This window comes from Dermacentor andersoni, chromosome 8 (genome assembly GCF_023375885.2).
Source record: "Dermacentor andersoni chromosome 8, qqDerAnde1_hic_scaffold, whole genome shotgun sequence".
Taxonomy (NCBI): Eukaryota; Metazoa; Arthropoda; class Arachnida; order Ixodida; family Ixodidae; genus Dermacentor; species Dermacentor andersoni.
In genome coordinates, this window is record NC_092821.1 from 11,538,491 (window position 1) to 11,565,733 (window position 27,243).

Here is a 27,243-nt window from a genome sequence, read left to right on the forward strand (position 1 = left end):
TCAATGAAGTAAACTAATATTTTCAATAATCCGAATTTTTTAGTCCACACCGCAAAATTTCGATGCACTATGAAAGCACATTCAATTCAATAGAGATTATAGCAGTCATCGAGGCACTAAGTGAAGTTGTAGCAGAGTGATCTCCTGCTAATATAAAAAAAAAACAATTTTGCGTACAGAATGCAAGATGTTTGTTTGTTCGTTTCAAAACGAAATTTAAAAGTGGGAAATAAGCGAGCGGGAAATTAAAAGTGGAAATAAATAGCCAGGCAAATCGACAGATTATATCTATCGCTTTTGATATCACAAAAAAAAGTACCTTTTCCTAATACTGCACATGCAAATTTAGGAAAAGTAGCGTAGACACAAAATGTCATCATGGACTCATTTTAGTTTCACTAGAGAAGAAAAATCTTTCGAAATAGTTTCAAATTACCCTGGCCGAGATTTAGCTGACTCCGTCCTCAAACCACGTATGCTCCGCGTACTTCACTTGATAGCCTGTCATGTTGGACTGGTTGGCACGCTTCGAAAATTGAAGGTACATGGACTGACTAACAATAAATTTTACTGCGTGTCGTCGTGGATATATACAGGGAGTACAATCAGTAAAAGTTGAAAAACAAGGTCATATGACATCACTTATTATTTGTTGTCACGTGCTGGAAATTATGCATAACTTTTTAGGGATATAGCAATCACACGCTGACGCAACTTTTGCCACTGTAATGGGAGGCGAAGGTTTAAGAAATTTGGCGTTCGTGTTGCTCAATGAGTTTAAATTTATTTAGTTGTATTTATTTAGCATTTACTCAGGACCAAAGGCATTATAGAAGGGAGTGGTACAAAAGAAAATGTGAAACTTGGAAAGTAAACAAAACGGAAATTAATATGAACGAAACACGATGCTAGAATACAAGAGGTTTCTTTGTATAGAATGTTAGCTGCTGTATCACATGAAAAGAAGTTCTTGGTTATACAATGTAACCTAACTTTTCACGAAAAAGGCTGTTATCAGTAATATTTGCGATATCAGTGGGAAGGTGGTTCCAATCTATACATATTTGAGGGAAAAGAGACTGTGAAAAATGCTTTGTGAGGCATAGATAGGCCCGAACTTTGCGACAGTAATCAACACGCTGTTAAACGTAATGGGGTCGTGAAAAGAATTGCGTGTGCAGTGTAGGATGATGATAAATCCTATGAAACAGTGCTAGACGTGCAATTCTACGGCGAACAGACAGCGAATAAAGACTACGATTAGGTTTCAATGAAATGCTCGCAGGTCTATTAGAATTAGAAAAGGTAAAGCGAACTAAGGTATTTTAGAGAAGTTCTACAGCCGTTTTCAGGTCATCTAGGCCAGTACCTCATACAGAAATAGCGTATTCCATTTTAGGACTTCTTACAATTTTTTAGAGAAGGTGTTTTAGGTTATAAGGGGAGCTAGCGAAGTTAAGGCGCAAGTAGCCTAACATACGGTTAGCGTTATTAATAACATGTTCGGTATGAATTGACCCTGACAGGTTTGTAGTTACGTGGGCACCTAAGTACTTGTAAGAGTTATCCGTTTCTAAAGGAACGCTGCTTAAGTGGCAAGTGACATCTTAGCGAAACACACGGGATACATGTAGTACTCTACATTTGTTAATAGTTGAATTAACTACGAGTTACGCCTACTGCATATTGCGTCAAGGTCGAGTTGCTACCTGTTAACGTCGGCTTCATTGGTTACATTGCGAAGAATAACGCAGTCATCAGAGAACAAGTGTACGTCGAAGACAGTGTAGCAGGATCGTCGTCAACATAATTGAGAAAAATGAGAGGGCCCTGAACTGAAACTTGTGGTACCCAAGAACGTACATCGCTGAAAGAAGAAATAAAACCATTAGCTGTAACAAACTGAGTGCTAATTGTTAGAAAGAGCTTAATCCACGTGAGAAGGTTAGGATCTAGATTTAGTTTATTTCATTTGTACAAGAGCAAACCTTGACAAGCGCTTTAGAGGAATCTAAGAAAATACAGTCGGCAAAAGAAGAACGATCCAAAATTTTATGTAGCTCGTGAGTGAATGAAGCCAGAAGTGTTTCGCATGGGGAAGTTTGGTGACAGCCATGCTGAGAGGGGGTGAAAAATGAAGTAAATTCGAGGAACTTAACAAGGTAAAAAATATTATGTGTTCAAGTAGTTCACCGCATATACTTGTCCACGAAATGGGACGGTAGGTATTTGGTGAATTTTTGTTACCTGATTTATGTAGAGAATGACCTTCCCGATCGTCCATTCTTTAGGTAGTGTGGACGTGTCTAGGGACTGCTGAAGAAGCTTTGTAAGAATAAGTGAACTAACATCATTAGTACTTACTAAGAATATTGTGTTAATTGACTCATAGCCGGGAGACGAGGTAATATCGTTAGAATTATTAGTTTTGGGACACCAGAAGTTTCAACAATAATTGGAGGCATTTGTATATAGTCATGTTCACCTGTGGCAGGTAGAACAATTTTACACTGGGTGGAAAAGTTTTCGACGAAGGTATCATTCAAGAGAGTAGCACATTGCTCGCGTGGAAGGCGGGAACCTGAAGAGCCGTCCAAGGCGATGTGGTCACTAGGCGCGGGGGGGGGGGGGGGATTGATAGTTCTCCAAAAGTTTTAAACATTATTTAATACCATTGATGGAAGAGCACTAGACAAAAATTTATGGATTGCAACCATTGATGTAGTTATGTAAGTATGAAATGCTAATTTGTAAGTAGCCTTTCTCGATTCGGTGGGCGAGCTTTTAGCCAAGCGAAAGAACGTTTCTGTTGGCAAGCCGCTTGGTATGGCCACCATACCAGGGCGCTTGTGGATTTAAACAATTTTGCCAGTCGGTATACGTTTAGGTGGGTAATTCATTTATTTTAATAACGAACAAGTTTCAGTTAGTTTGGACTGTACGTTACGTTTCTCAAAATCAGGAAGGAAGTCGTCTGGAAATGACGTTAATTCTCTGTTAATTGCGACAAAGTCGGACTTTTTGTAATAGTATATAATCTTCCGTTGTTTAGTGGTCTTGGGACCAGTTAAGTTAAAACCGAAATGAAAAAGACAATGATCGCTTCTGCCAGGTGAATGCGTGATTGAAGATATCAGGTCCGGATGAGAAGTTAGAATTAGGTGACGAAAATTTGCTACAATGTCAGAGCACCGCAAAGTATCGGCAGCGAGTTGTGAAAACGAAAAAATCAGAACACACGTCTAAAAACTCCTTAGATTGTTGAGAAAACACCGACAGCGAGGGTTAGCCACTGTTCCACACGTAATGTAAAGAAAGTTGAAGTCGCCAAGGCCTACTATGGACGATGACGGAGAGTGATTGCTACATGGTAAATATTGTCACGGAATTAATTGGCAAATAAACATGACGTAGAGGGTGGGCGGTAGAATACAACTGTTATTATGGCTTGATGACCAAGGGTAATGGAAGCCCAGACAGTTTCAAGAGCCCTGCTAACGCTGATGCGCAATGAAGGTATGTCTTTTGATGCCGTCAAGAGAACACCGCCTCCTCAGTGCGCAGTGCGATCGCAATGGTGCAAAATGTAGTTCTGTGCGCAATGAAAAAAATCAACCTCATTGACATTAGGCGGCAACCAAGTTTCGGTTCAGGCAACGATTTGGGCGTCGCAGGAGTCTATTGCGGATGATAAGGGATCGTATTTATTAAGAATTCTGTGGACGTTGGTAAACAGGACTGATATCGGAGGACGTAGAGACTAGTTGATCATTTTTTCAGCATGAGCTCACGGTTAAATTTATCATATTGTTAAACTAGATGGCTGCTGACTGATCCTTTCAGCCAGGTACCCCTGTTCTCAACATTTATCATTATTACTCAAGTTTGTTTCACCGACGTAGTAACACCCACAGAAAAATGATATCATGCAGAGCACGGCACTCTAACATTTGAGAAATATTTTTCCACAACCTTCTCTTTGGAGCTTTGTTTAGAAAAATTTGCGGTGTTCCTCCTGCAAAGAAGATAGCTTTTCTCATGTGCATGGAAGAGACTTTACACGCCCACTTTTTGTGCAGCTATATTGAGCGTACACGTGACTTTGTGAATGTAGAGTGATGGGTGACGTGGGTGCCTGTAAATGAATCGTTTAGTTCATTTCATTCGTCGGTAATTTCAGAAGTTTCTGCAATTTTGAAGGCCTTGACAACAATCTAAATATACCGCCTGTGTGATTTCCATCTACGCATAGAAAGTTGGCACTGACTTGGGTATAGAAAGATATTGAAAGTCCTTCTCAAGGATACGACCTTGCAAAGCAACATTTTGCTAACATGGAGTGTGGTCACCTCTATGCGAGGAGGCTATTCAAAGAATAGCGTTCTTAAGCTAGCGCATGTTGTCTATACTAAAATGAGATTTCATGTGTAAAAACCGCATTCTATTGTCATGAGGAACCTCAGACGTCTGAAACAGTATCTTTTTTCTAAAGAGCCAAACGCATCCAAAATCCTGGCAGAATGTTTCTTGTCGTCCGGTTCGCTATAGTTATATAGAGCTCAAAATGAGCCACACATCAACATATTCCCCAGTGTTTGTCATTTGGAAGCTTGCCATTAGTATTGGTCGCATCCTACCAATAAATATTTGCAAAGATCGACGCTAAGCATGCTCCTAAGCATGACTAGTAGGTGCAACATGGCTAATGCTGTGAAACTCTGCAGGAAACGCACACAGATACATACACACCAATGCGTTGGATCACAATTGAAGCATTTATTGGGATGAAAGAAAAAAATAATAATACCAACAGAACACGAGAACGCAAGAGTGCACTGGCGTGCGAACAGGACGCATCAGAGAACAAAGTAGAATGCCCGATTAACAAAAGAACGTACAACACAAGAAGAACAAAATATGCGCAAATAACATCTAGAGAGCGCGAAGAACGGAAGAATTAGGAAGAAACAAAGCGACGAAGCGCTTATTTGCAAGTAACGTTTATTGCATGCTTCGCATGGAATATAAATAAGGAATAATGGAAAAGGAATCACGACATGATTACAACCGAATTCGTATCAACTGTATTCAACGAAAAAGCCAACTGCTTAATTAACCGGTACATCCCGCATCATCATAATCATCATCAGCCTGGTTACGCCCACTGGAGGGCAAAGGCCTCTCCCATACTTCTCCAACTACCCCGGTCATGTGCTAATTGTGGCCATGTTGGCCCTGCAAACTTCTTAATCTCATCCGCCCACCTAACATTCTGCCGCCCTCTCCTACGCTTCCCTTCCCTTGGAATCCATTCCGTAACTCCTAATGACCATCGGTTATCTTCCCTCCTAATTACGTGTCCTGCCCATGCCCATTTCTTTTTCTTGATTTCAACTAAGATATCATTAACTCGCGTTTGTTCCCTCACCCAATCTGCTCTTTTATTATCCCTTAACGTTACACCTATCATTCTTCTTTCCATAGCTCGTTGCGTCGTCCTCAATTTAAGCAGAACCCTTTTCGTAAGCCTCCAGGTTTCTGGCCCGTACGTGAGTACTGGTAAGACACGGCTGTTCTAAACTTTTCTCTTGAGGGATAATGGCAACCTCCTGTTCATGATCTGAGAATGCCTGCCAAACGCACCCCAGCGTATTCTAATTCTTCTGATTATTTCAGTCTCATGATCCGGATCCGTGGTCACTACCTGCCCTAAGTAGACGTATACCCTTACCACTTTCAAATTTCTGTAGCTTAATTTTTAGACCTACCCATATCCTTTGCCTCTCCAGGTCAGTGAGCATGTATTGCAATTGCTCCCCTGAGTTACTAAGCAAGGCAATATCATCAACTAATCGCAAGTTATTAAGGTATTATTCATCAACTCTTATCCCCAATTCTTCCCAATCCAGGTCTCTGAATGCCTCCTGTAAACACGCTGTGAATAGCATTGGAGAGATCGTATCTCCCTGCCTGACGCCTTTCTTTATTGGGATTTTGTTGCTTTCTTTATGGAGGAGTACAGTGGCTGTGGAACCGCTATAGATATCTTTCAGTATTTTTACATACGGCTCGTCTACACCCTGATTCCGCAATGCCTCCATGACTGCTGAAGTTTCGACTGAATCAAATTCTTTCTCGCAATCAATGAAAGCTATACATAAGGGTTATTTATATTACGCACATTTCTCTATCACGTGATTGGTAGTGCGAATTCGGTCTATTGATCAGTAGCCTTTACGAAATCCTGCCTGGTCCTTTGGTTGACAGAACTCTAAGGTGTTCGTGATTCTATTTGCGATTACATTAGTAAATATTTTATAAGCAACGAACAGTAAGCTGATCGGTCCATAATTTTTCATGTCTTTGGCGTCCCCTTTCTTATGGATTAGGTTTATGCTGGCGTTCTTCCAAGATTCCGGTTCGCTCGAGGTCACGAGGCATTGCGTATACAGCGCGGCCAGTCCTTCTAGAACAATCAGCCCACCATCCTTCGTCAAATCTGATGTTACCTGATCCTCCCCAGATGGGTCGCAAGACTTTCTTTACTTCTTCCGGTGATACTTGTGGGATGTGAAATTCCTCCAGACTATTCTCTCTATTATTATCGTCGTGGGTGTCACTGATACTGTATAAAGCTCTATAGAATTCCTCAGCCACACTTAACGGGGTTCAAAACCCGATGGTGGCCTTTGAGTACTCGGCTTGCCGCTTCATTGACATGGATCGGGGGCCGCCACCCTGCCTGGGCTCCAACGCACACTCTTTGAATTGACACACCTCGTAAGGAGGGTAGCCAACCGGTAGAGTGGCCTTAAGGAAGAAGACACCCTAACACTCTCCGTGAGAAAGGGGGTTAACCAAGGGGCCTGATTTTTATTAGTCACATCATAAGAAGTCAACACACTGACACCAAGAACAAAATAGGGGAAATTACTTCTGCTTAATAAATGAAATCAAGAAATGATAAGTTAATAGAAATATAAAGTGGATGAAAAAACAACTTGCCCCAGGTGGGAACCGAACCCACAAACTTCGGTTTCGCGTGCGATGCTCTACCAAGTGAACTACCACTGCGCCGTTTTCACATCCACTTTCTTGGGTATTTATGTGTCCTAGTAGAACCTGGGAGTGTTAGCCAGCGCCACCACTCAAAGACCTTGGTGGCGGACGGGAACGTCCTTTTTTCGAGAAATGCGAAGATTGTGGGTTCGGTTCCCACCTGCGGCAAATTGTTTTTTCATCCACTTTAATTTCCACAAACTTATCGCTCCTTTATTTCATTTATTAGGCACAAGTAATTTCCACTATGTTGTACTTGGTGTCAGTGCTTGTTCGCTTCTGATGATATGACTAATAAAAATCGGGCCCCTCGGTTAACCCCCTTTCTTCCCGTTTATTACATAACGAGGGTCTCGAATCCGGCAACATTGATGCCTTCAGGTAGCGTATGTGGGTTTATTGACCAGTTGCCTTCACCCAAAGAGATCACGTTCCCGTGACGCCTGCGGCAAAAAGGACGTTCAACGTCCGCCGCCAAGGTCTGTGAGTGGTGGCGCTGGATAACACTCCCAGGTTCTACTAGGACACATAAATACCCAAGAAAGTGGATGGGAAAAGGGCACAGTGGTAGCTCAATCGGTAGAGCATCGCTAGCGAAATGCGAAGGTTGTGGGTTCGGTTCCCACCTGCGGGAAGTTGTTTTTTCATCCACTCTAATTTCCATTAGCTTATCGTTTTTTTATTTCATTTCTTAAACACAAGCAATTTCCCCTATGTTGTCCTTGGGGTCAGTGTTTGTTGGCTTCTTATGATATGACTAACGCCCTCCGAGTGGTTCAAGCTCTGCTAACCAGCAGAATAACGTATTGAACCCTGTATCTAGCTCTCAAGAGCTCTGAAGTCAAGCTAAATGCGCTCATATGCATAGTTACGAAGCTCGCCATTGGACAACCAAACGTGGCGTCAACCACCCGACTCATCAAAATGGCACCCGTTGTTGAAAGCACAGAAGACCATCCAACATGAGAGGCTGAAGCTCGTGCCGATAGGAAGATCGGTCTTTGCATGCCTCGGCTAGGGGAGATGCTACATCTACGACGCGAACCGCAAGGTCAAGATACCGCCAGAATCCGTGAGAATCGTAAAACTACGGCACAACATACATCCCTAGCATCATAGGCGACGCCTACTCGTTTGAGGCGGTGCCATTCGAAGACGAAGTAAGCACGATACATGTGTTGGCTACGTTGACGCGGCAAAATACTCGGCCAAAACCACCCACGCCCTGAAACTGGTCGACTCCAGAAGCAAAGAACTGGCGCCCGTCACCGTCACTCTCCGAGACCAGGGCAGAAGCGCCAATTGCTCTCGCCACCCCTACGAGCACGCACTCGGTCGCAGCTTGCGTGGACTCCCAATTCGCAGCTCGCAACTATACGTTTGGTTATTGATTTATAACCGCTAGAAGATACTATTTAGTGGGTACTACGCATTAGGAAAAGGATAAAATAAGCGCATTAAGTATGAATATTTCCATTTGAAATATTTCTTTGAAGCAAAACTCGCGCATATCACATGTAAATAACTTTGTCTCACTGAATTTCTCCTCTTTTGTTTACTGAGAACAGTCGAAACAGATAACCCACTTTCTAGCTTTACTGGCAGGCGCTAGTTATTTCCGTTTGCTTATGAATTTATGACAGCTAGAAGATCCTTTTTGCTGCGTACTACGCATTAGGGAAAGAATAAAATAAACGTATTCAGGATGAAAAATTCATTTTGAAATATTTCCTTTGAAACAAAAGTCGCGGATATCACATGTAGACAACTTTGTTTCACGCAAACATATGCATTGGACACTCACAGTTGCTACGATACTGTGCACTCGATATTCGTACCGTATTTTAGTGTCCACAAAGAAACGTCGAAACAGGCGTTGAAGCGATGAATCACTGATTTTCATGGCTAAAAAATTCCTCTGCGTGTGAAGAACGCCAAAACGAGTCAGGTAAACGGTGTTTTTGTATAGGGCTTTCCGTATGTGAAGTCCGTTTAGTAAGTTTAATAACATCTTTGCCGTCGTGGCTGCATACGAATGTCGGGGCTGACACGCCCAATACGTGCTGCTCAAATGTACGCTTTATTGACTGGTTTCTTCGGATACCACACGCTCATCTGCAATGCAATATTTTTGCTAAGTGCATGCACAGCAATTTAGCAGCTAAACTCACATCACAGAAGCCATGTTTTCAATACTATTTACTCGAATGATGAAGTGTGAGAAATTCTGGGAGGGAGACGTTCTACAAGAGAGGAGAATAAAAGGAGCCCACGAGCACAGTAAATAATGCTTTAAAACTTTAACACGAACGATAGATATAGGAACCACCATGAAGCGGTGAATTCTGTTACAAATTAAAACAGAAAATGACGAGGACAGCAGACGCGCGCCTCACAAGTTTGGATTATTATAAAACCTTCCTCCGTGGTAATTCTCAATGGGCTTTGTCAGCTTGTGTGGTCCCATCCGCTACATCTGGTGCAGAAACTTGGGAACGAAACTGAGAATACGGGTGCGAACTCTGGTGTGAGCTTTCGTATTCTGCAAATAATACACCCTCTCTGGGCCAATTTCGCAGCTACGTGCACCTTCGTTTTTCTTTATAACACGCTTCCACGACCGACAAAATTCCTAGGCCCTGCCGGCTTCAAGATAGCAAACTTTCGGACCTTATCACGGAACGGGACCGTCGAGACCACGAAGCCGTTCCGTCATCCAGGCCAGCTTCCACACGATAGGCGGCAAATTGTCGTCGTCCGCCAGGACATCTCCAACTCGAAGTCATGGCGGCAGCTTGGGTGCCGCCTTGTGTACAGAGCCTACAAGCAGTAAGAACTTGCACCCGCCTGTCCAAGATGGTCTGTTGAAGCTTCTCAATGTATGCCTTAAGGTCGCAGGTCGACGATTGCTGATTGGGGTGAAGCGGCGTGCAAATCTTGAGGCAAGCATTTTGCGCAGTTGAAAAGTAAGAAGTGTGAAAGCCTGGACGAGGCATCGCTCGTCGGGGCCTAGACGCAAATCTATTAAGGGACCGCTCTTGATATACAACTCTGCTTTACACAGAGCCGTTGTCATCCCTTCAAAACACGGAGATTGGGGGCCTAGAGCGCGCTTCAATGGGTTCCTGGAGATGCGGCGGAGTCGTTCCTACAATCTTCCTACTAAGGCGCTTGCTGGGCGGTGAACTTCCATTCGATGCGACGTGCTTAGCAGAAAACTGCTTAACTAGATGCGGCATGATTTCCGAGTAGTCAAGCGCTATGATAAAAGTAGGAGGTGTCGTTCGAATAAATGGTTGAATGAATGTCACGACGAGAGATTAAACGCCGAAAGGTGGCGAAAATGCTAGCGGCTCTCATGCCAGATGTGAGCTCGAGATGCAGAGCACGCGTTTCCGCACGGGAGAAGACAGTGATGAAGGCTTTGGCTGGTTTGCTGTGTTCAACAACAATAAAATGGTCCGCAGAGGTCAACCCCGACGACAACTGCAGATGGTCTCGCTTATGAACACCGGTGTCCTCGCAATCGTGATATGGGTACAGACTCTTGTGTGTGCTTGCGTCTTTTGGAAATCAGACAGCTTCGCAGGGCGGACTTCACAGTTTTGCACCCTCTTACCAACCAGGGTCACTCTACCGTACAGCTATTCTAATCTGCTTTTCTTCTAATTTGCCGGCGTCAAATTTACGTAACCACCGATGCAAGCACCGGGCGGTGACCCGCAGCATTGTTTGAACCGCCAAATCAAACGCTCCGCTCGTTTATAGGAGGTCACAACTGTTTGCTTTTAAAAAGAATAGCATTGGCTACATTGAACATTTTTCTTATCTAAAATGCTGACAAGAGGCAAGGAGTGCGCAGCCGGAGCGAGGATTTCGCTTGAGCTGAGCTTGAGCAGTGAAATCATAACCGGATGAGAAGGCTGGTGCTGGCGTCTACGATTCTACCGCTTCCCCTTGCTTAGCTTGCTGTGGTGGGTCGAAAATCGTGGTGGCTGTATTTGTGGCATTGCTTTAGGGACGGCTGGACGGGAGACTTACGGTGTGAGGCCTAACGACTGGGGCGCAATGCGCTGCAGGAGAAGAGCCGGACTGCTCCAGTTGGGGATCAGACAAAGAATTCGTTTATTCCAGGGAGGCGAAAGCAAACACCGCACGGTACACTTACAGCCTTCGGCGCGGTGTTGCGCTAGCGGTCATAACCATTGGAAATCGAAACTGGGTATTGAAACAGGATATCAAATCAAAATCAGAATCATAATCAAATTTTATTACTATATACGAGGTTATTACAACATGTAGTATATAGGATGAGGCCCCGGAGTCGGAGACTGAATTGGTACCTCCTGTACATGACATATACGAAATAAAAAGTAAACTTAGTTAACGCAGCTGCAGAAATAAATACAACTATAAAATCAAATGAGAAAGGTAGCAATTATAAAAAGAGTATAACGCGAATTAAATCAATTCAGCAACATATGGAAACATAAACAAATTGAACAGAAAATGGGCTTGTTTAAACAGTTTCATACGTGATTAACAAGCATGATATAAACTTCAGTATTAACACATGAAAATGCAAACGCATGCGTTATGAGCCATATACAAAAAAATAATGCAAAGCTTGGCTGGTTCAAAAGGAACTTTTTGAATTCTGTAATTAATTAATTTAGTTCCATTAATTTTAACACAAATGATAGCGAGTTCCATAATAAAAAAGCGCTGAAATGAACAGATTGCTTGCCGTAGTCTGTTCGATTTTAAGGTAAGATAAGACTTTTCTTAAGAGCAAATCTAGTGCTGTTAGTGTTGTCTAGGAAAGAAGAGCAATTGAAAGAAAGGGCCAATCGATTGCTGATACGTTTATATAGCCAGACACCTATATTATATTTAATTATGTCGGATACTGTAACAATATTATTCGCTTGTAATAATTGTTCGGCGTTGGTGTAGTATGAGCTAAAAGATATTATTTTGATTGCTCTATTCTGGACGATTTGTAGTGGCGCGAGATGAGTACTGTATGTATTACCCCATTTAATTATACAGTTGTTAATATGTGAACGAATGATTGCATAATAAAATGATAACAGAATAGAATGCGAGATAAAGGGACGACCTCTAATTAGGATGCGTATACCATGGGACATCTTTTTTTCACGTTTGAAATGTGGTGATAAAATTTTATGTTTCTATCTAGTCTGATGCCCAAATACATGCAGTCATGACTAGCCGTTATCGGGCACTGTGGCATGGAAATTGAAGGAACAGGAACTAATGACCGTTGATGTTAAGTAAAGACAATGAACTAAGTTTCAGCTGAATTAAACTGTAATCTGTTTAATTTACACCAGTGTAATATGTCGAGAAAGTGCGCGTTAATTTTGTGCACTAGGCAGTTCATGCTTTTATCCGAGTTAAATATTGTAGTATCGTCAGCATACAGCAAACAACTGCAGTGCGTGATGAAATTAGGCATATCGTTAATATAAATTAAAAAAATAAGTGAGCCCAAAATGGGCCCTTGTGCTACCCCCTATATTAGTCATTATTTGCTTTGAGTAAGTCCCAGAAACACTGACCACCTGGTTTATATTATGGAGGTAACTGCGGATTAGTAGCCAGGCAGGACCAGCTATTCCTATTGATTCTAATTTTAGAAAGAGTATCTGGTGATTTATAGTGTCAAAGGCTTTAGTTGGGTCAACAAAATTAGTGCCGGCATAGCCACCATCGTCAATAGCTTTCTTTACATAATCTACGAGAAACATTAGAGCGAGATCTGTAGATTATCCTGGTCGAAAACCGAACTGATAACGCGTAATTATATTAAATTTGTTGAGATAATTTCTTAGGCGTTTCTCAGTTCGCTTCTCGATTATTTTACTGATGAATTGCAGCACACAGATGGATCTATAGTGCGTTAATAATGACCGATCTTCTTTTTAAGCACTGGGGTAACTTTGGCGCCGCTTTAGTTCACGAGGAAACATCACTGTTTTAAATATTAAATTAATAACATCCGCAAAAATATTAGATATTGGACAAGCAATTTTTTATATGACATGGCCTAATATTGTCAAGACCGGCACTTGTGACTTAGATTAATAATTACAGAGATGACTTCATCAGGAGTAATAGTAAACATGTAAAAAGATTGTGGGAGGCATGCCAAGTGATCATCAAAAACCTTGTCTGAAGCCAAGTTGTTCGAGGAAAAGTCGTCACTGAAGACATCTGCTATTTCACGAGGGTTTGAATATTCATTGCCACAGCGGTTTATTCTAGTTACGGTTTCGTTGTTGCTGTTTCTGTTTAGGAAAGAATTTACTATTTTCCATTTTCTATCAGAGTTGTTCCCGTACTCCAATATATTCTGTTCAAAATAGTTTCTTTTTGGCCTTTTCAGCTGTGGACAGATATGGTTGGAGTATTTTTTGTACCGGGCTATCAGTATAATTTAAAGGGCTGCTTTCTTTGTTTTTTTTTTCTAAATGTTCTCTCGTCTTCGCATTGCTTTCAGTAATCTATCAGTAAACCACGGGTTTTTTTGGTGACGCTAGTACCTTCTTTCAGTTTTTTCTTGTCGGAATGGAAATGGAACTTGTGCGATAGTATAGACAAATAGAGCGAGAAAGCTAGTTGAGGGTCGCTAGTTTCTCTTACTGTGAGCCAGTCTACCTTTGTTACGGCTTCGAAAATTTTTTCTTTATCAAGAACAAGTTTGTTATAGTACACGATATGGGAAGAAAGAAAAGAATTGATCTTGAGAAACAAGAGGTAATGGTCTGTGATGTCACTAATAAGAATGCCTGCGTCAGGTGGGAAAAAAAGTAATGCGTGATCAATCAATGAGCTTCCGCCACCGTGGGAGCAATTGTTGGTTCAGCAATTAGGCATTCATACCCGAAACTATGATAACAACTACAATATGTCGTGTAGTTAACGGACATTCTGTCAATCAAATTCATGTTCATGTCGCCCATAATTATCACGTTCTTGTTTCCAGATAACAGTGATTCTAACACATCATCTAAGACACTACACAAATCGCTGACTGAAGTGGAAGGTGAACGATAAATGCAACCCAAAATAAAATTCTTGCTGTCAATTTTAAGGAACGAATGATCGAATTCAATCCAAACAGAATCACAGTTAGGTAAATTTAGCGCAGGATCGTGTCGTTGTTTGAACTCTGACTTTGCCGAAACATAGATGGCTGCTCTGCCATGGCTACTTGATTGTCTATGTGTGTATTCTGACGTGTAATCGGGGAAGCATTACAGATCTTTGGCATCGTTACAGAGCCAAGTTTCTGTGACACAAATGACGGAACATGATTTGGTCAACCTAGAAAGAACATTAGGAATATCGCCATAATGCTTTCGCATACTACGCGCATTGAAATGAATAAGCGAGCAAAAGCTGTGAGAAAGAAATTGTTCTAAATCAGTTGTTGTAAGGTACGATGACATACTGGCTCAAAATCAGTAAAAAGCGAAGAAAAACAGGTGTCTACATGTTAAAAGAGAGGTCGGGTTCGCTGGCAATGCGGCAGACTTGGCTATGGGTACTTCCCCTTGCTTTGATTAGACAATGGTCAGTTCACAGGAACTTCGAATTGTTGGCTTTCTTTAGAGCCAGAGCCTTAGTGAATAATGACTTGCTTTGCGGTGTCAAGTGGTCATTCACGTTGACTGGGGTGTTGATTGAAGCTGTGATGCCAAGATCGCCGAGACACAGCTTAGCCTCACACGCCTTACCAATGAATTAGTTTTTCTTTTAGCGCGAGCAGAGCCGAGCAATGACGTTCTTTTTGTCCCTTTCGTGGGAGCGCGGCGCTCAATGTCAAGTTCGGCAGCCTTAAGAGGGCATTAAATTTTTCTCCTAATTTTGTGATCCTGCTACACAGTTTACCTCCTGCGTGCAGGGACTGCCCTTGATTTCTACTTTATTGGTTCTTGAGTACTGCTCGAGTTCTTCGACCTTCTTCGAGAGTGCGCACTTCTCACTCTTCAGTTGTTTTGTTGTCTGCGGCGAGCACAGCCTTTACAGAATTTAATGTTTCCAAAACACCGTTCAAGATTTCCATAATCTGTTTGAAACCCTCAATATCGTTTTTGAGTTACTTGACATCAATCCCTCAATGCTGCATCCTTAGCAAAACCTTGCCGAAGGCACCGTGAGTCAAGCGATCAGTCTCCTTGCTCAATTTCACTTCCATTTCCTCAATTTTCCGCGCGAGTTCGGCATTCGTAGGCACATCTTAGCAGGTCACTCTCGCACACCAATGTAAGCATAGTGAAAACATTGTACTGAAAGAGCAGCAGCGACAGCGAACTGTACAACAGGGACAACTTTGGAGGTGGTACCACAAACCTGCACAGAGGAAAGGGATTTGTGTCAAGATATGTCCGTTGCATCGTCGCTGCTGCTAATGGATCCTTGTCGAAGTCTGTAGCTTTATAAAATGGCGCTTCGGATTGTGAGCGACACACAGCGGGATCGCAGGTGGCGCCGGGTTCCCTTCCACGTGTCGCAGATTGGCTGGAGCGATTCGATGCGATATAGCGGGACCGCAGGCAGCTCTCTCTGGTGGTGTCGGGTTGCCTTCCGCGTGTCGACAGATCGTGCTGGAACAATGCGATCCCGTATCTGCACAGAGGAAAGGAATTTGTGTCAAGATGCGTCCATTGCATTGTCGCTGCTGCCTCTGCTTTGAAAGAAAATGCGCCACTCGCTCTCCTCGTTCAAGAGAAGCAAGAGCCATGAAAGAGGCAGAAACGTCTTACAGAAGAACACAGAATAGTAATCAGTTACACAATGAACATATAATTAAAAAAAAAGCATGCGATATAAAGACGCCTAAAATGAACACATGTTCATGAACACAATTGCACTGAAGTTCGCAAAAGCATCCCTCTTATGAGGACAAAGAAAGCAGGTGTACTAGCAAATACACTTCATACATGACAAAATGAATGGAAAGAATACAAGAGAAAACAGACAATTCAAACATCCTTATACCCCCTTGGACAACGCGGATGGTGGGCTCATTCACTCTGAGCCTGAGTCGGGGCAACTCTGTAGCCGTCGTGAATTGAAGAATATGCGTAGTGCACATTTATATTGTCAGAAATCGCCCCTCCTTTGAAGGATACTACTTTTATACCATCTACCTCACAAACATGGTAGAAATTTTAGGCGTAAGAGCCGAATTTGCACTGTGGAGCACTATCAAGAGGACCTATTATGCCTATGGCAAATTTTTTCCATAGTCTTAGCGGCCATTCGACAGGTTGCAGCGCAGAAAAAGAAGGTTTGGCATATTTATCTGCTTGTTGACACCTAAAGCAGTTTCTCACAAGTTCGTCGACTTGTCTATCCATGTAAGGCCACAAGTAGGTGCTTCTCAGTCTTAGCTTTGTTTTAGTGATGCCTAAATGAGCCTAATGAGCAATACACAGGAATACCTGACGCAAGGACGCCGGAAGAACAATACATTCTCCTCGCAGAAGAAGATCATCCACGCCGAATAATTGAGACTGTACGAAAGCATATGCCTGTAACTCTTGCGGTAGATCCGCAGCAATTCTCCATCCTTTGACTATTTTTTGCTTTAACGCATGGCAAACAGGAACAGCTTGTTTAGTTGCTTGGAGCACTTCCTTTGTTATGCATGTTGAAACCAAAGAAACCATTTTCTCATCTAGTGCTGGTTCAGATTCGGGAGAAGTAGGTAGCGCGACAATGGATCCGCAATGAGTTTTTGGTCACCTTTGCAGTAGTCACTGGTGAAATTGAAATACAGCAATCTTGCACTCCGCCTTGAAATCCTTAATGGACGCTTTCCAGAACCCCTTGAAGACAGTAATGTAAGCAGAGCCTGGTGATCAGTTCTCAGAGTGAAGCGTCTACTCCACAAGTAAACATGCCTATGTTCACGAGCAAAAAGACATGCCAATGTTTCTCGTTCGCCCACGGAGTACCATCGTTCAGCGGAAGATAACGTTAGAGATGCAAAAGCCACTGTAAAGCTCTCATTTCGGCATTGTCGCTGAAGGACTGCCCCTAAGCCAACGTCAGATGCATCAAGAATTACAACAATAGTAAGATGCGTTTGAAACATGCGTGCCAGTAGACGTAATGCAAGAATGTCTCTAATTGCTGGAAAGCTGTACTCAGTATGCCGATCACACGCAAAGACATGTCCTTGCCTTAGAAGTTTCCTGAGTGGGTCCGCTAAGTCCGTATATTGCGGGACACATTTTGCATAATATCTCGTGAGGCCCAGAAACGAATGTCGAGCTTTTTTGTCATTAGGCTGTGGTGCCTCCACTATTGCCTGGATTTCGCTATCAATGGGCAAAATGCCGTTTGCAGAAATTTGATGTCCTAGGAAAGTTATTTCTGGGACACTGAATACGGCACTTTGATTAAGCTGCATGCCTGCATTACTTATTCTGGACAGGACAGTTTGAAAGGTTCTCTCGTGGTCACGTTGCGTATGACCCCACACAAGACCATCATGGTAGCACAAGGTACCTGGACAGTCTTTTAAACAGATGACATTAGCTGCTGAAAAGCGGCAGGCGCAGATGCCAATCCGAAACACACACGCTTAAAGCGAAAGAGACCGTCATGAGTGATGAAAGCCGTAATCTGACGGCTTTTCTGGGACCATAAAACCTCGTGATAAGCGCTGTAAGTCCAACTTACTGAAGACAGTAGCATCAGGGAGTCGATGCAACAGTTCGTCAGCCCAAGTAGCGGAAAGCCGTCGATGCTCTTGTTGGATTCTCTAAGATCGACGCAAAGTCGAATGGAATTGTCTTTTTTCCGATCCACGACGAGCGGAGAAATCCATTCGGACACTGAGACTCGTTCGATGATATCAGCTGATTCCAGCAGTTGCAGTTCGGCGGAGACTTGCCCACGGAGCACTAGAGGTAGAGGACGCAGTTTCTCTGAGACTGGTTGCACTGAAGCTCGAAGACGAACGTCATGGATGAAGCCCTTTACAAGTCCCAATTGTCCTGAGAACAGATGGGCGGACTCCGGTGGAGCGTTGTGCGGTAGAGACGAAAGCTGAACGCTTGGGTCAGCTGGATCTCCTGGCATTTGTTCACATGTGAGCGAAGAGCTTTGAATGTCAATGCCCAAAGCTTGAATGGCGTCTAAGTCCAGAAGAGAAGCGCCTTGGTTCGTGACGTGAAATGTCACTACTGCAGCCGTGTTGCGGTACTTGAGGAGCCCGGTGAAGTGTCCTGAATGCAAGATTTCTTGCTGAGAAGAATTCTTGAGCCGAAGACTCGAAGCAGATAAGGGCAAAACCTTCAAATGTTCTTCGTACAGGGAGCTGTTCATCAGCGATACCGTAGGTCATGTATCCACGAGCAACATCAGTGTATTATTCGCAATGAGAACTTCGGCGTAAATTGTTGCCGGACAGAAATTCTGTGCTTGAATTGTAAGCACAGACGGGACTTTAGTGGCCGATTCTGCATCGGCGGTAGCAGAGACAAGCTGCGGTAGAGCAGGGGACTCTCGATGCGTTCGGTTCCTCGAACGGCAAACTGAAGCGTAATGTCCCACTTTTCCGCACGCACGGCAGGTAACTTCCTTGGCCGGACAGTCTGGATCGGTTGCAATGTGCTGAGGTGAACCACATCGGTAGCAATGGACTGCGATGTCTCGACTGACTTAGCGGAATTCGGGCCGGGCGCCATGTTGTCCGCCCGCCCCAGGCCGCCATGCTGTTGAGCGCCATTTTGAAGCCGCCGGGTCGAGGGAGAAGGATCGCGGGGACCGCCATCTTGCGCGCGCGGGCGAGGAAGGCGATGGCTGTGGACGCCATCTTGGCGTTGTGTCGAGACGTGCCGGACAGGCCAGCTGTTGAAGACTTGAAGTTCCTTGTCAACTTGCTCCACGCTTCGTCCGATTTCCTCCGCTTTCTTCAGCGTGAGGGACGATCCTTCGTAGAGTAACATTTCTCGTATTGTTGCCGATGCGACGCCTTGCAAGATTTGGTCGCGAAGGGACTCGTCGTACCAAGCGCCGAACGCACAAGCAGGCGCTAGCCTTTGTAACGCGGTGACGAAGTCCTGAAAGGTTTCCCCGGGTTGTTGCTTTCTGTCCCTGAAGATCATACGATGCACCGATGCACCAGGGCATTCGTGTTGTCTTCATAATGTTGTTCGAAGAAGCGAAGAATGTCTGCGAAGTTGCAGTTGTCAGGTCCGTTTCTGACGCCAGTTCGTAGTAGAGGCGCTGCCTCTCGAAATCTAAGTTACGGAGTAATATGGCTTTCTTCCTCTCGGCTTGTAGTGCCTCGCATCCGGTCGCCTGCAGAAACATGCAAAAAGAACGTTTCGACGCGAGCAGCCGCCGCCATGTTGCGTTAGCAGCAGTGGCGGGGGAGGTGGCCACCGATTCCTTGACCGCATTCCCTTGCAAGCTCCCGCCGGCAATCGGGACGAGCGGATTCCACGTTTCGAAACGGCGCGCCGCATAGAATCACCTGCCCATCGTCTCTCCTCCTCGCGCCCTGTGCGGGTTCTCATTGATTCGCACTAGATTGATTGCAGTTAATTTGTCAATTACAATATTATGAACAATTGAATGGAACGCTCTTGCTAGGTCAATAAATACTGCGCGTGCGTATTTACTTTCGTCAATGTAGGGCTTAATTCGATCAGGGAAACAAAGAAGCGCAAGATTAGCAGAGTAGCCTGCACAAAAGGCAAACTGCATGGTGCAGAGAATCTCAAACTTGAAAAATACTTCGGCACTTTCCAAAACATTTCACTGTAATTTTGCTGAACGCGGGTGTTTAATATAGGGAGATATTTATAAATCAATCCCGTAGCGCTTTTTCGATATAGAAGCATGATTTTTTAATGTTTATGTGAATGTGCACCATGTTTAAATGAAAGGTTAATTACGTGTAAAAATGGGTCAATAATGATATCGGCAACATAGTTTAGGCGTAATGGTTGACTTTTACCAAGACCCGGATTTGCTGGCTTTAATTATTGTATAACATTGTATATTTCATTATTTCATCAGAAATGACAGGATATTAAAAAAAAGGTTGTCCCTGGGATATTATTTCAGTCTCATTATTAACTGAAAAGAAATTAATAAGTTCATTTTCGATGTTTGATGGATGGTGGTGACTATCACTAGAGCTTGGAGTTTCGGTTAAAAAAAAGAGTACAAACTCCCACTGTTAAATGATCCTTTCAGCTTCATTTACATTATTTTCTTAGCACCTCCTTTTGGCATTGTTCAACACATTGTTTCGGATATTTTCGCAGAACGAATACCGCTTCTACATTTGAAGTAATATGGGCAACGTTTTGTTTATTTAGCTGACAACCGCACATCAACCGCAAGATGATGTGCGGTTGCACGCGACCAGAAAAGTGCGGTGTCTTAGACAAGATTTCTACCGACCCCGAACGCAAGTTGGCGTTGACTTTGCAAACAAACCTGATAGTTTCAGATGTCCTTGCCTGGTGAGACGCAGCTCCACCTTTCTGGCCATCACACAGATCTAGCACAATGACCTAAACGGGAACTGATTGGAGGCGCTCAACCTAGAGAATATCTTAGAGCGCTACGATGCGCACTGCTGCGAGCCAAAGTATAAACCATCTCGTAATGGGCAAGCGAAGTGAGCACGATCCGAATTCCGACGATTGTGCACCTGCGGCTGATCTGCATCGCCCCTGGCCAGCACTGTCTACAACTGCCTTCTTTGCGACTGAAACCTGGAGCGCCTAGAAAAGAGGCTATGGTACAGCAACAAGAGAGAACCGTCACAGAACTTTGTACACTTTGTAGCTCTGTACATGAAAGACAGTTTTTCTGATGAAATACTTCCACAGTGCAAAGTTTTGAGCCCTTCCTATGAATCACTTTTTATTCAGACAAATGCATTCATCTTTGGCGTAATTTATCGGCCGCTCTTCTGCGTCTCTTCAAGAGTTTAGCAGAGCAGTTCGCTGGGCCAGTTGGTGCATGGTGAACGTATAATGGTTTCCAGCAAGTACGGACGCGAGCACAAGTAGAAACGGACAGGACAACGCTTGACTTACAAGTGAAGTTTAGTTTAGTGAAGTGAAGTTTACGTCTCTCATTCGGACTGCCATATAATGGCTAGACAGGTTGTTGCATTAATGACCACACGCGTGAGCATCGCTATTTGCTACCTACAGGTACATGAGGGACTTGCCATCGCATTGCAAAAAGCGCGATTACCGACCAGTTTTTGATAGTGCGTGGATAGTGGGGAGAGAGCGCAGTAAACTGGAAAGAGAAATTAGCGAAGCGTTGCACATGAAAAAGTTGGGCGCGCATACATCTGTGAGTGAACCTTCGGGTCACATCAATGATAAAGAACTTCAATTTCTAAATTAATCATGTTATTCCAAGTGTTGTTGCCTTTGTCGGGAAGGGGTGCGACTTGGCTTTTGTGTACGTGTATATCTTTTGTTGATATTTGACTACAAACCTCGTTATTGTTCTTGGTTGTATACGCATGCTTGGCGGAGATTTGTGGAATGTATTCACAATAAACTTCATTTGTAAGTCCAGCGTTGTCCCTGTCCGTTTCTACTTACTTGTGCTAACGCCCGTCCTTCCTGGAAACCGTTATACGTTCTTCAAGAGTTCTTCAACTTTTTATATATGGCATTGGGCGACCTCTCCTTACAAAGCAGACCTGTGGTAACAATGGGTAATTTTAATAATAAGCTACTGCAACAGTCACATTCTGTCAATGAATTTGTTGATATGATGTTGGCCAACGGCTTTTCTAATATAGTCGCTACGCCTACTCGTATCACAGGGTCCAGCGAAACACTTATTGATCTAGGCCTAAAAAACAGTGATATTCGTAATACCACGGCATGAGTACTGCTCAGTGACATCAGTAATCACCTGTCAACCTTCTGCTTTACGGAAAAGTAAACTAAACAAATATTCGAACCTACTTACCCACCAAATAGTTACCGCGTTATTAAACCAAAGCGAAATTGAATATTTTCATCAGCTCTTCTCTGTCGACTGGACCCAATTGCAGCGCGACGAAGATCCTAATATTTTATACGACCTATTCTTGCACAACATAACAGAGTTGTATGAATGCGCTTTCCCAGTTAGAACAATGGCAAAGTGCAGAAAAGTAAGGAAGCCTTGGATGACACGTGACCAGCTTAGGCAAGTCAAGGCACGAAACAGAGATTTCCCCCAGTTTGTAAAATGTACACTTGGCAGTTCTAAAAAAGTATAAAAAAGTTAGAAATCAATTAGGTGCATATATCAAAAAATCTAGAATTCAATACTACGCTCATAAATTTTCAGATATCTCCTTCGACCCCCAAAAATGTGGCGTACAGTCAAAGATCTACAGAAATCCGAAAAAAAATTTACCTGCAGAAATGACAATTGGAGGAACGGTCCTGAGTGGTAAAGCGCTTGCCAATGTTGCCGATGCCGTAAGAACCTTCCAGGGCTTGTTTATGAGGGATTCGTGCACCACTGCACGATGCACGAGCGGTGGGAGTCGTGAAACGGTTGAAACATCGCGGAGCACAAGCACAAAGCTGTCTAGGACCACAAAACTGAAGAAACTTGCCACGCCCGTCAACGCACACCAGCGCACGCTTCCCGATAAACGCAGATAACGAAACATGAAACTTCATGTTGCGGGCTAAGCTGGTGCCGGGCCGGCGGGCGTGCGCGGGGACAGTCGAAAGTGAGGGAGTTGCAAGGGAGGGCAAGGGGAGAGGATTTAAGAGGATGCCGTGCAAGGGAAGCGAAGTTGCTGTCCCGCCGTCTTGATGCATGTCGCCAATTACCTCTGCCACCGAAGCGACGGAGTTTCCGAGGCCGGACTGTGGCTGATCACCTCGACAATCAAGTCGCGGGCGGGAATGCGTCCCAAGTTAGAAAAGGAGGGGGTGGCGAACGCGAGCATGGCACGCTTGGATTCATCTTAACAACAGCAGCCGTTCGATGGTCTTCATTGATGGACCTTCTGAAATGCTGTTTCCAACGCTACAGTTTATAAAAGAAAAATAGGTTATATTTTATTTGCGATGTACAAAAATAAAGTAAACCATAATGAAAACGACGAAAATGCTAAATGAGTTCTTTTTTGAAAAAACTTCATTCATTACTGTGCAAAGATTCGCATCGTCCAATTTAGAACTATTGGGAAACTTGCTGGACTGTCGCGTTAGGGTCAATGGTGGAATTTTTCTGTTAATTGATAATTTTCAATTTCTCATCGCTCCTGAAATTACTACTCCGCGATTTTAGTAATGTTTTCTGAAAAACTAAAACAACCCCGAATAAATGGTTTTAGACCTTATCCTCCCTATCTTAATTGAGTATTAGCGGCATTTTGTAAAACACACTGTACCTTCATTAATGCCACCAGGACACCAGCAATGATATGAACGAAGTATTTACATCACAAAAGACGAGAATTGTGCTTAATAAAGCGCACATATACAGCTAAAGGTAATCCTTCTTTAAGCCTTAGGCTATATCCCACTTGTGATTGTGGCGCTTTGGTATTTCTCTTGGAACGTCCTGCGCTTCAATAACAACGACATCTTCACGTCTATGACCTCTGGTAATGGACAGTTCTTGTGTGTGTATGTCCTAGAAATTAACTAATGAGAAACGAACGTGATAAGGTTGGCTATGGTTTCGAAGTTTCACCTCACGCGGCATCGGCTATCAGAAAAAAATGTTTGTGCGCTACTTCCCAATGCACGAGAACACATTTGCAATACTGAGGCTATATGTTGATGGGGCGTTGTTTTAAAACATGCTTTTTTTTTCTTCATTGTAGGATTGGCATCGATGGAATGATCACGAATAGACCGGACAATGTGCTCAAAGTCATCGGAAAAAGCGACATCGCCCCTCTGGTGCGACCGGCAGGACCAGAAGACAGTCCCTGGAGTCGCATACGAGTCAAGTAATAAGCTGCAAAGAAATCATGTTGTGATTTACGGCACTCTATTGCCCTTGGTAAATCTAACAAAGTATATCCCTGGGAATGTGTATCGTATTATGTTAGTTCCGGGATCATGCGCTATTGACTGTAGGAGGGAGCGAAAAGAAAAGGTGAGAGGCAGAGATGTTAACCAGATTAAGAGTCCGGTTGGCTTCCCTGCACAGGCGTATTAGGTAACGGGAAGAAAAGATAAAACAAGAGAAGAATAAAAAAAAGGAATGCAACCATTCAAACATTCTTTTGATTTTCCTTGAGTCAGGTTTCTTTTTAAAAACACACTAACACTTTTAAAGCAGTTATATCTCAGTTGTATCTAAGCAGTTGTAATTTTAAAGCAAACTGTATCTGAGCAAGGCTATAAATAATGCATGGTACAGCTGTAGCTTCAATCGCACAGATGCGCCCCAAGGTTTTACTATTGGTTGGAATATTTATAAGGCTTGGAAGCCGCAGAAGTGTTGAGGATAAATACAAATACAAATACAAATACCTTTATTTCAACATCAGGGATGTTAGGGGTGCACCCAAAAAGCCTATGACTGGCTTGACAGGGGGGCGCACCCCCGTACATAAAAACCGGCAGCAACAGAACACGGACAGAACAATAGTAATAAAAATAGACTACAGTGCATAGGTAAACATCATATTCAATAAATATTAGTGAACATCCTCTTGCAATAACAAATAAATGAAGGCGGTAGAATTCACACGAAACGCTCAGGAACACTAAAGAATGCAAAACGAAGAATAACAATAAGAGAAGAAAGAATAGGAAGGAGGCGCAAACTTGCAGTAAAAAACACCCGTATCGTTAGGTTTTCAGTGTTCATTGCGCCGATTAAGAAGAGTTGGAATTATATGTCGGAGCATTTGAAGACCGTAATTAGTACGAAAGGATGGCACATGCCAGACGTCGTTGTTACGTGTTGGGTAGTAATTAGCTTTGGGCCGTAAGTTAGCTGTGTCATGAAAGAATGCGTCATGATTTTTCCGTTTTCTTTCATATCGTTTACTTAGCAATAAATTATATACGTCATTAATTGGTGTTACTTTTAATGATGCGGAAAGAGGTTGAGTGTGAGCAGTAAACGGGGCATTCGCAATGATACGAATGACCTTTTTCTGTATTTGCTGTAACCTATATGTATTTGACCATATTGTTGTACCCCACACCAGATGACAATATGAAAGGTTAGATAAAAATAGTGCATTATAAACTAAAAGTCTAACACTCAGAGGTAGTAGAGAGCGGACTCTGTATAACATGCCTGTGCATTTTGAAAGTTTTTTAACCAGATTGTCGATGTGCATGTCCCATGAAAGATTGCACTGCAGTGTCACACCTAGACACTTTACTGACTCCGCTATTTCAATGCTTTGAAAACCAAGCGTTAGTGTAGGTAAGTGTTCGAGTGGTTTGTTCTTAGGTTTCAAAAGTACAGCTTTAGTTTTGGTAGCGTTAATTTTCAATAAAGATTCAGTACTCCATTCGACCAATTCGCGCAGAGTTTCATTAGCGTTTAATGCCAAGTCATTAAGTGTTTTAGCCCTAAAAAATATGCTGACATCATCTGCATACATTACACATTTAGCGCTGTTGTCAATATTCACAATGTCGTTAATTTAGATGTTAAAGAGTGTAGGTCCGAGAATACTGCCTTGCCAGAATGAATACTGCCAGAATGAATGGATCTAAAGTGCGATGAAGAATTGTTAATTACAACCCGCTGCTGGCGATGCTCTAAATATGTTATTAAAAGCTGAAGGAATGTGCCGCGAAATCCATAGTGTTCAAGTTTCAGGAATAATACTTTGTGATTTATGGAGTCGAATGCTTTGGAAAAATCCACGAAAACCCCGAGAGTTAGTTCTTTTTCTTCAAAGGAGAACCTTAGCGATTGTTTCGCTAATATCAAGTAGATGTTCGTCGCATCCTCGTGTCAAGCGTCTCATAGTAAAATCACTGCGGTAAATTGAAAGTAGTTTTCAGCAAGCAATAAAGTGCAAAAATTAAACTGAGACCAGCTGGCCAAGCAGTCGAGTGAACCCGCCTAATTGTGACGTACACGTCAGAGGGCAGACACCTCGAAATGCCGGACTCATCAACGTAGGGAACGAAAGTAGGTGAAGAGTGTTATGCGTTCGGTTGACTCGTTATCGCGCCGGACAGTTTGCGTTATGCCTGCGGAACTGTAAAACAACAGCAGCTGCGATACCGAGCAACTTGAAAGCCATGAATTGCCGTTATCATTCGGCCAGCCGCTCGCGTTCGCAGCCTATTGCTGGGACCACCGGTCGCCTAGCACATCACATTGTGCTGTAACCTGACGACTGAGCGCAGCCATAACCACGAATTTGGTATGTGCTACTTGCTATTTACATGTTTTAGCATCCTCAACAAAGTGTTTCTTAAAATCACTATAAGAGATCTTTGATCGCTGTTGTTCACATTAGCATATTGCAGAGCTTAGTGAAACACGCAGACTTTGCACAGGTAAGCACCATCGCATTACTTTGCGTCGTGCTGCTATAAGTAACCCAACGCCGGGTCACTTCGATTTTCTCCTTCTGGCTACCTTCGGGATGCCAGAACCTACCGCCTTCGTTTTACTCGCACGGCTCCGCCCACCACACGACGCTCTTCGGCCGCGCAATCGTTTCGCTCCGGCTGGATGGGTCTGGCTAACCGCGGGGGGCCAAACAAGCGAGGCTAAATTTGGACTGGCGGAGCATGGAAGCTCTCTGGCTAGAAGAAGACAAAAAAGAGTGGATTAGCCTCACCGCCTTCTTTGTGAGGACTTGATTGATTGCAACGCGGGTGCTCGAGCGTTTTTACCTTGCTCAGTTAACTGGTTACGTTATTTTAAAACACTTCGACGCACCGTTTTGCCTTGTGGGGTGGTGCGGTATGGGAGGCGGCGAACAACTGAAGTTTATTGTTTTGGTCCCGTAAACCTTCTTTCTGCGAACAGCACTTCCATGCATGCTGCTATCTGCCACTCTAAAAAAATCTAATTTAAAAAGAGCAGAAATTTTCTGGAATTTTCAGTAGTGTTCAGTAGTCAACGACCGGTTTTCCGGATGCCCGATTTTTCGGACCTGCCAGAAAATGTCTATGTGCTGTGTTTTCTACAGTTGATTTA

The 27,243-nt window shown here is 43.4% G+C and overlaps 1 protein-coding gene across 1 annotated transcript in view; it reads left to right on the top strand.

The window, feature by feature from the left end:
- The window catches only part of LOC126526664 (dermonecrotic toxin SPH-like), a 122,964-nt gene extending 98,631 nt beyond the window's left edge, over positions 1 to 24,333 (top strand). Inside the window, exon 7 of the mRNA XM_050174529.3 lies at positions 23,933 to 24,333. Within this exon, the coding sequence (XP_050030486.1) occupies positions 23,933 to 24,065 (133 nt within the window). The 3' untranslated portion in view covers positions 24,066 to 24,333. The remainder of the gene's footprint in view (positions 1 to 23,932) is intronic.
- Positions 24,334 to 27,243: the final 2,910 nt, after the last annotated feature.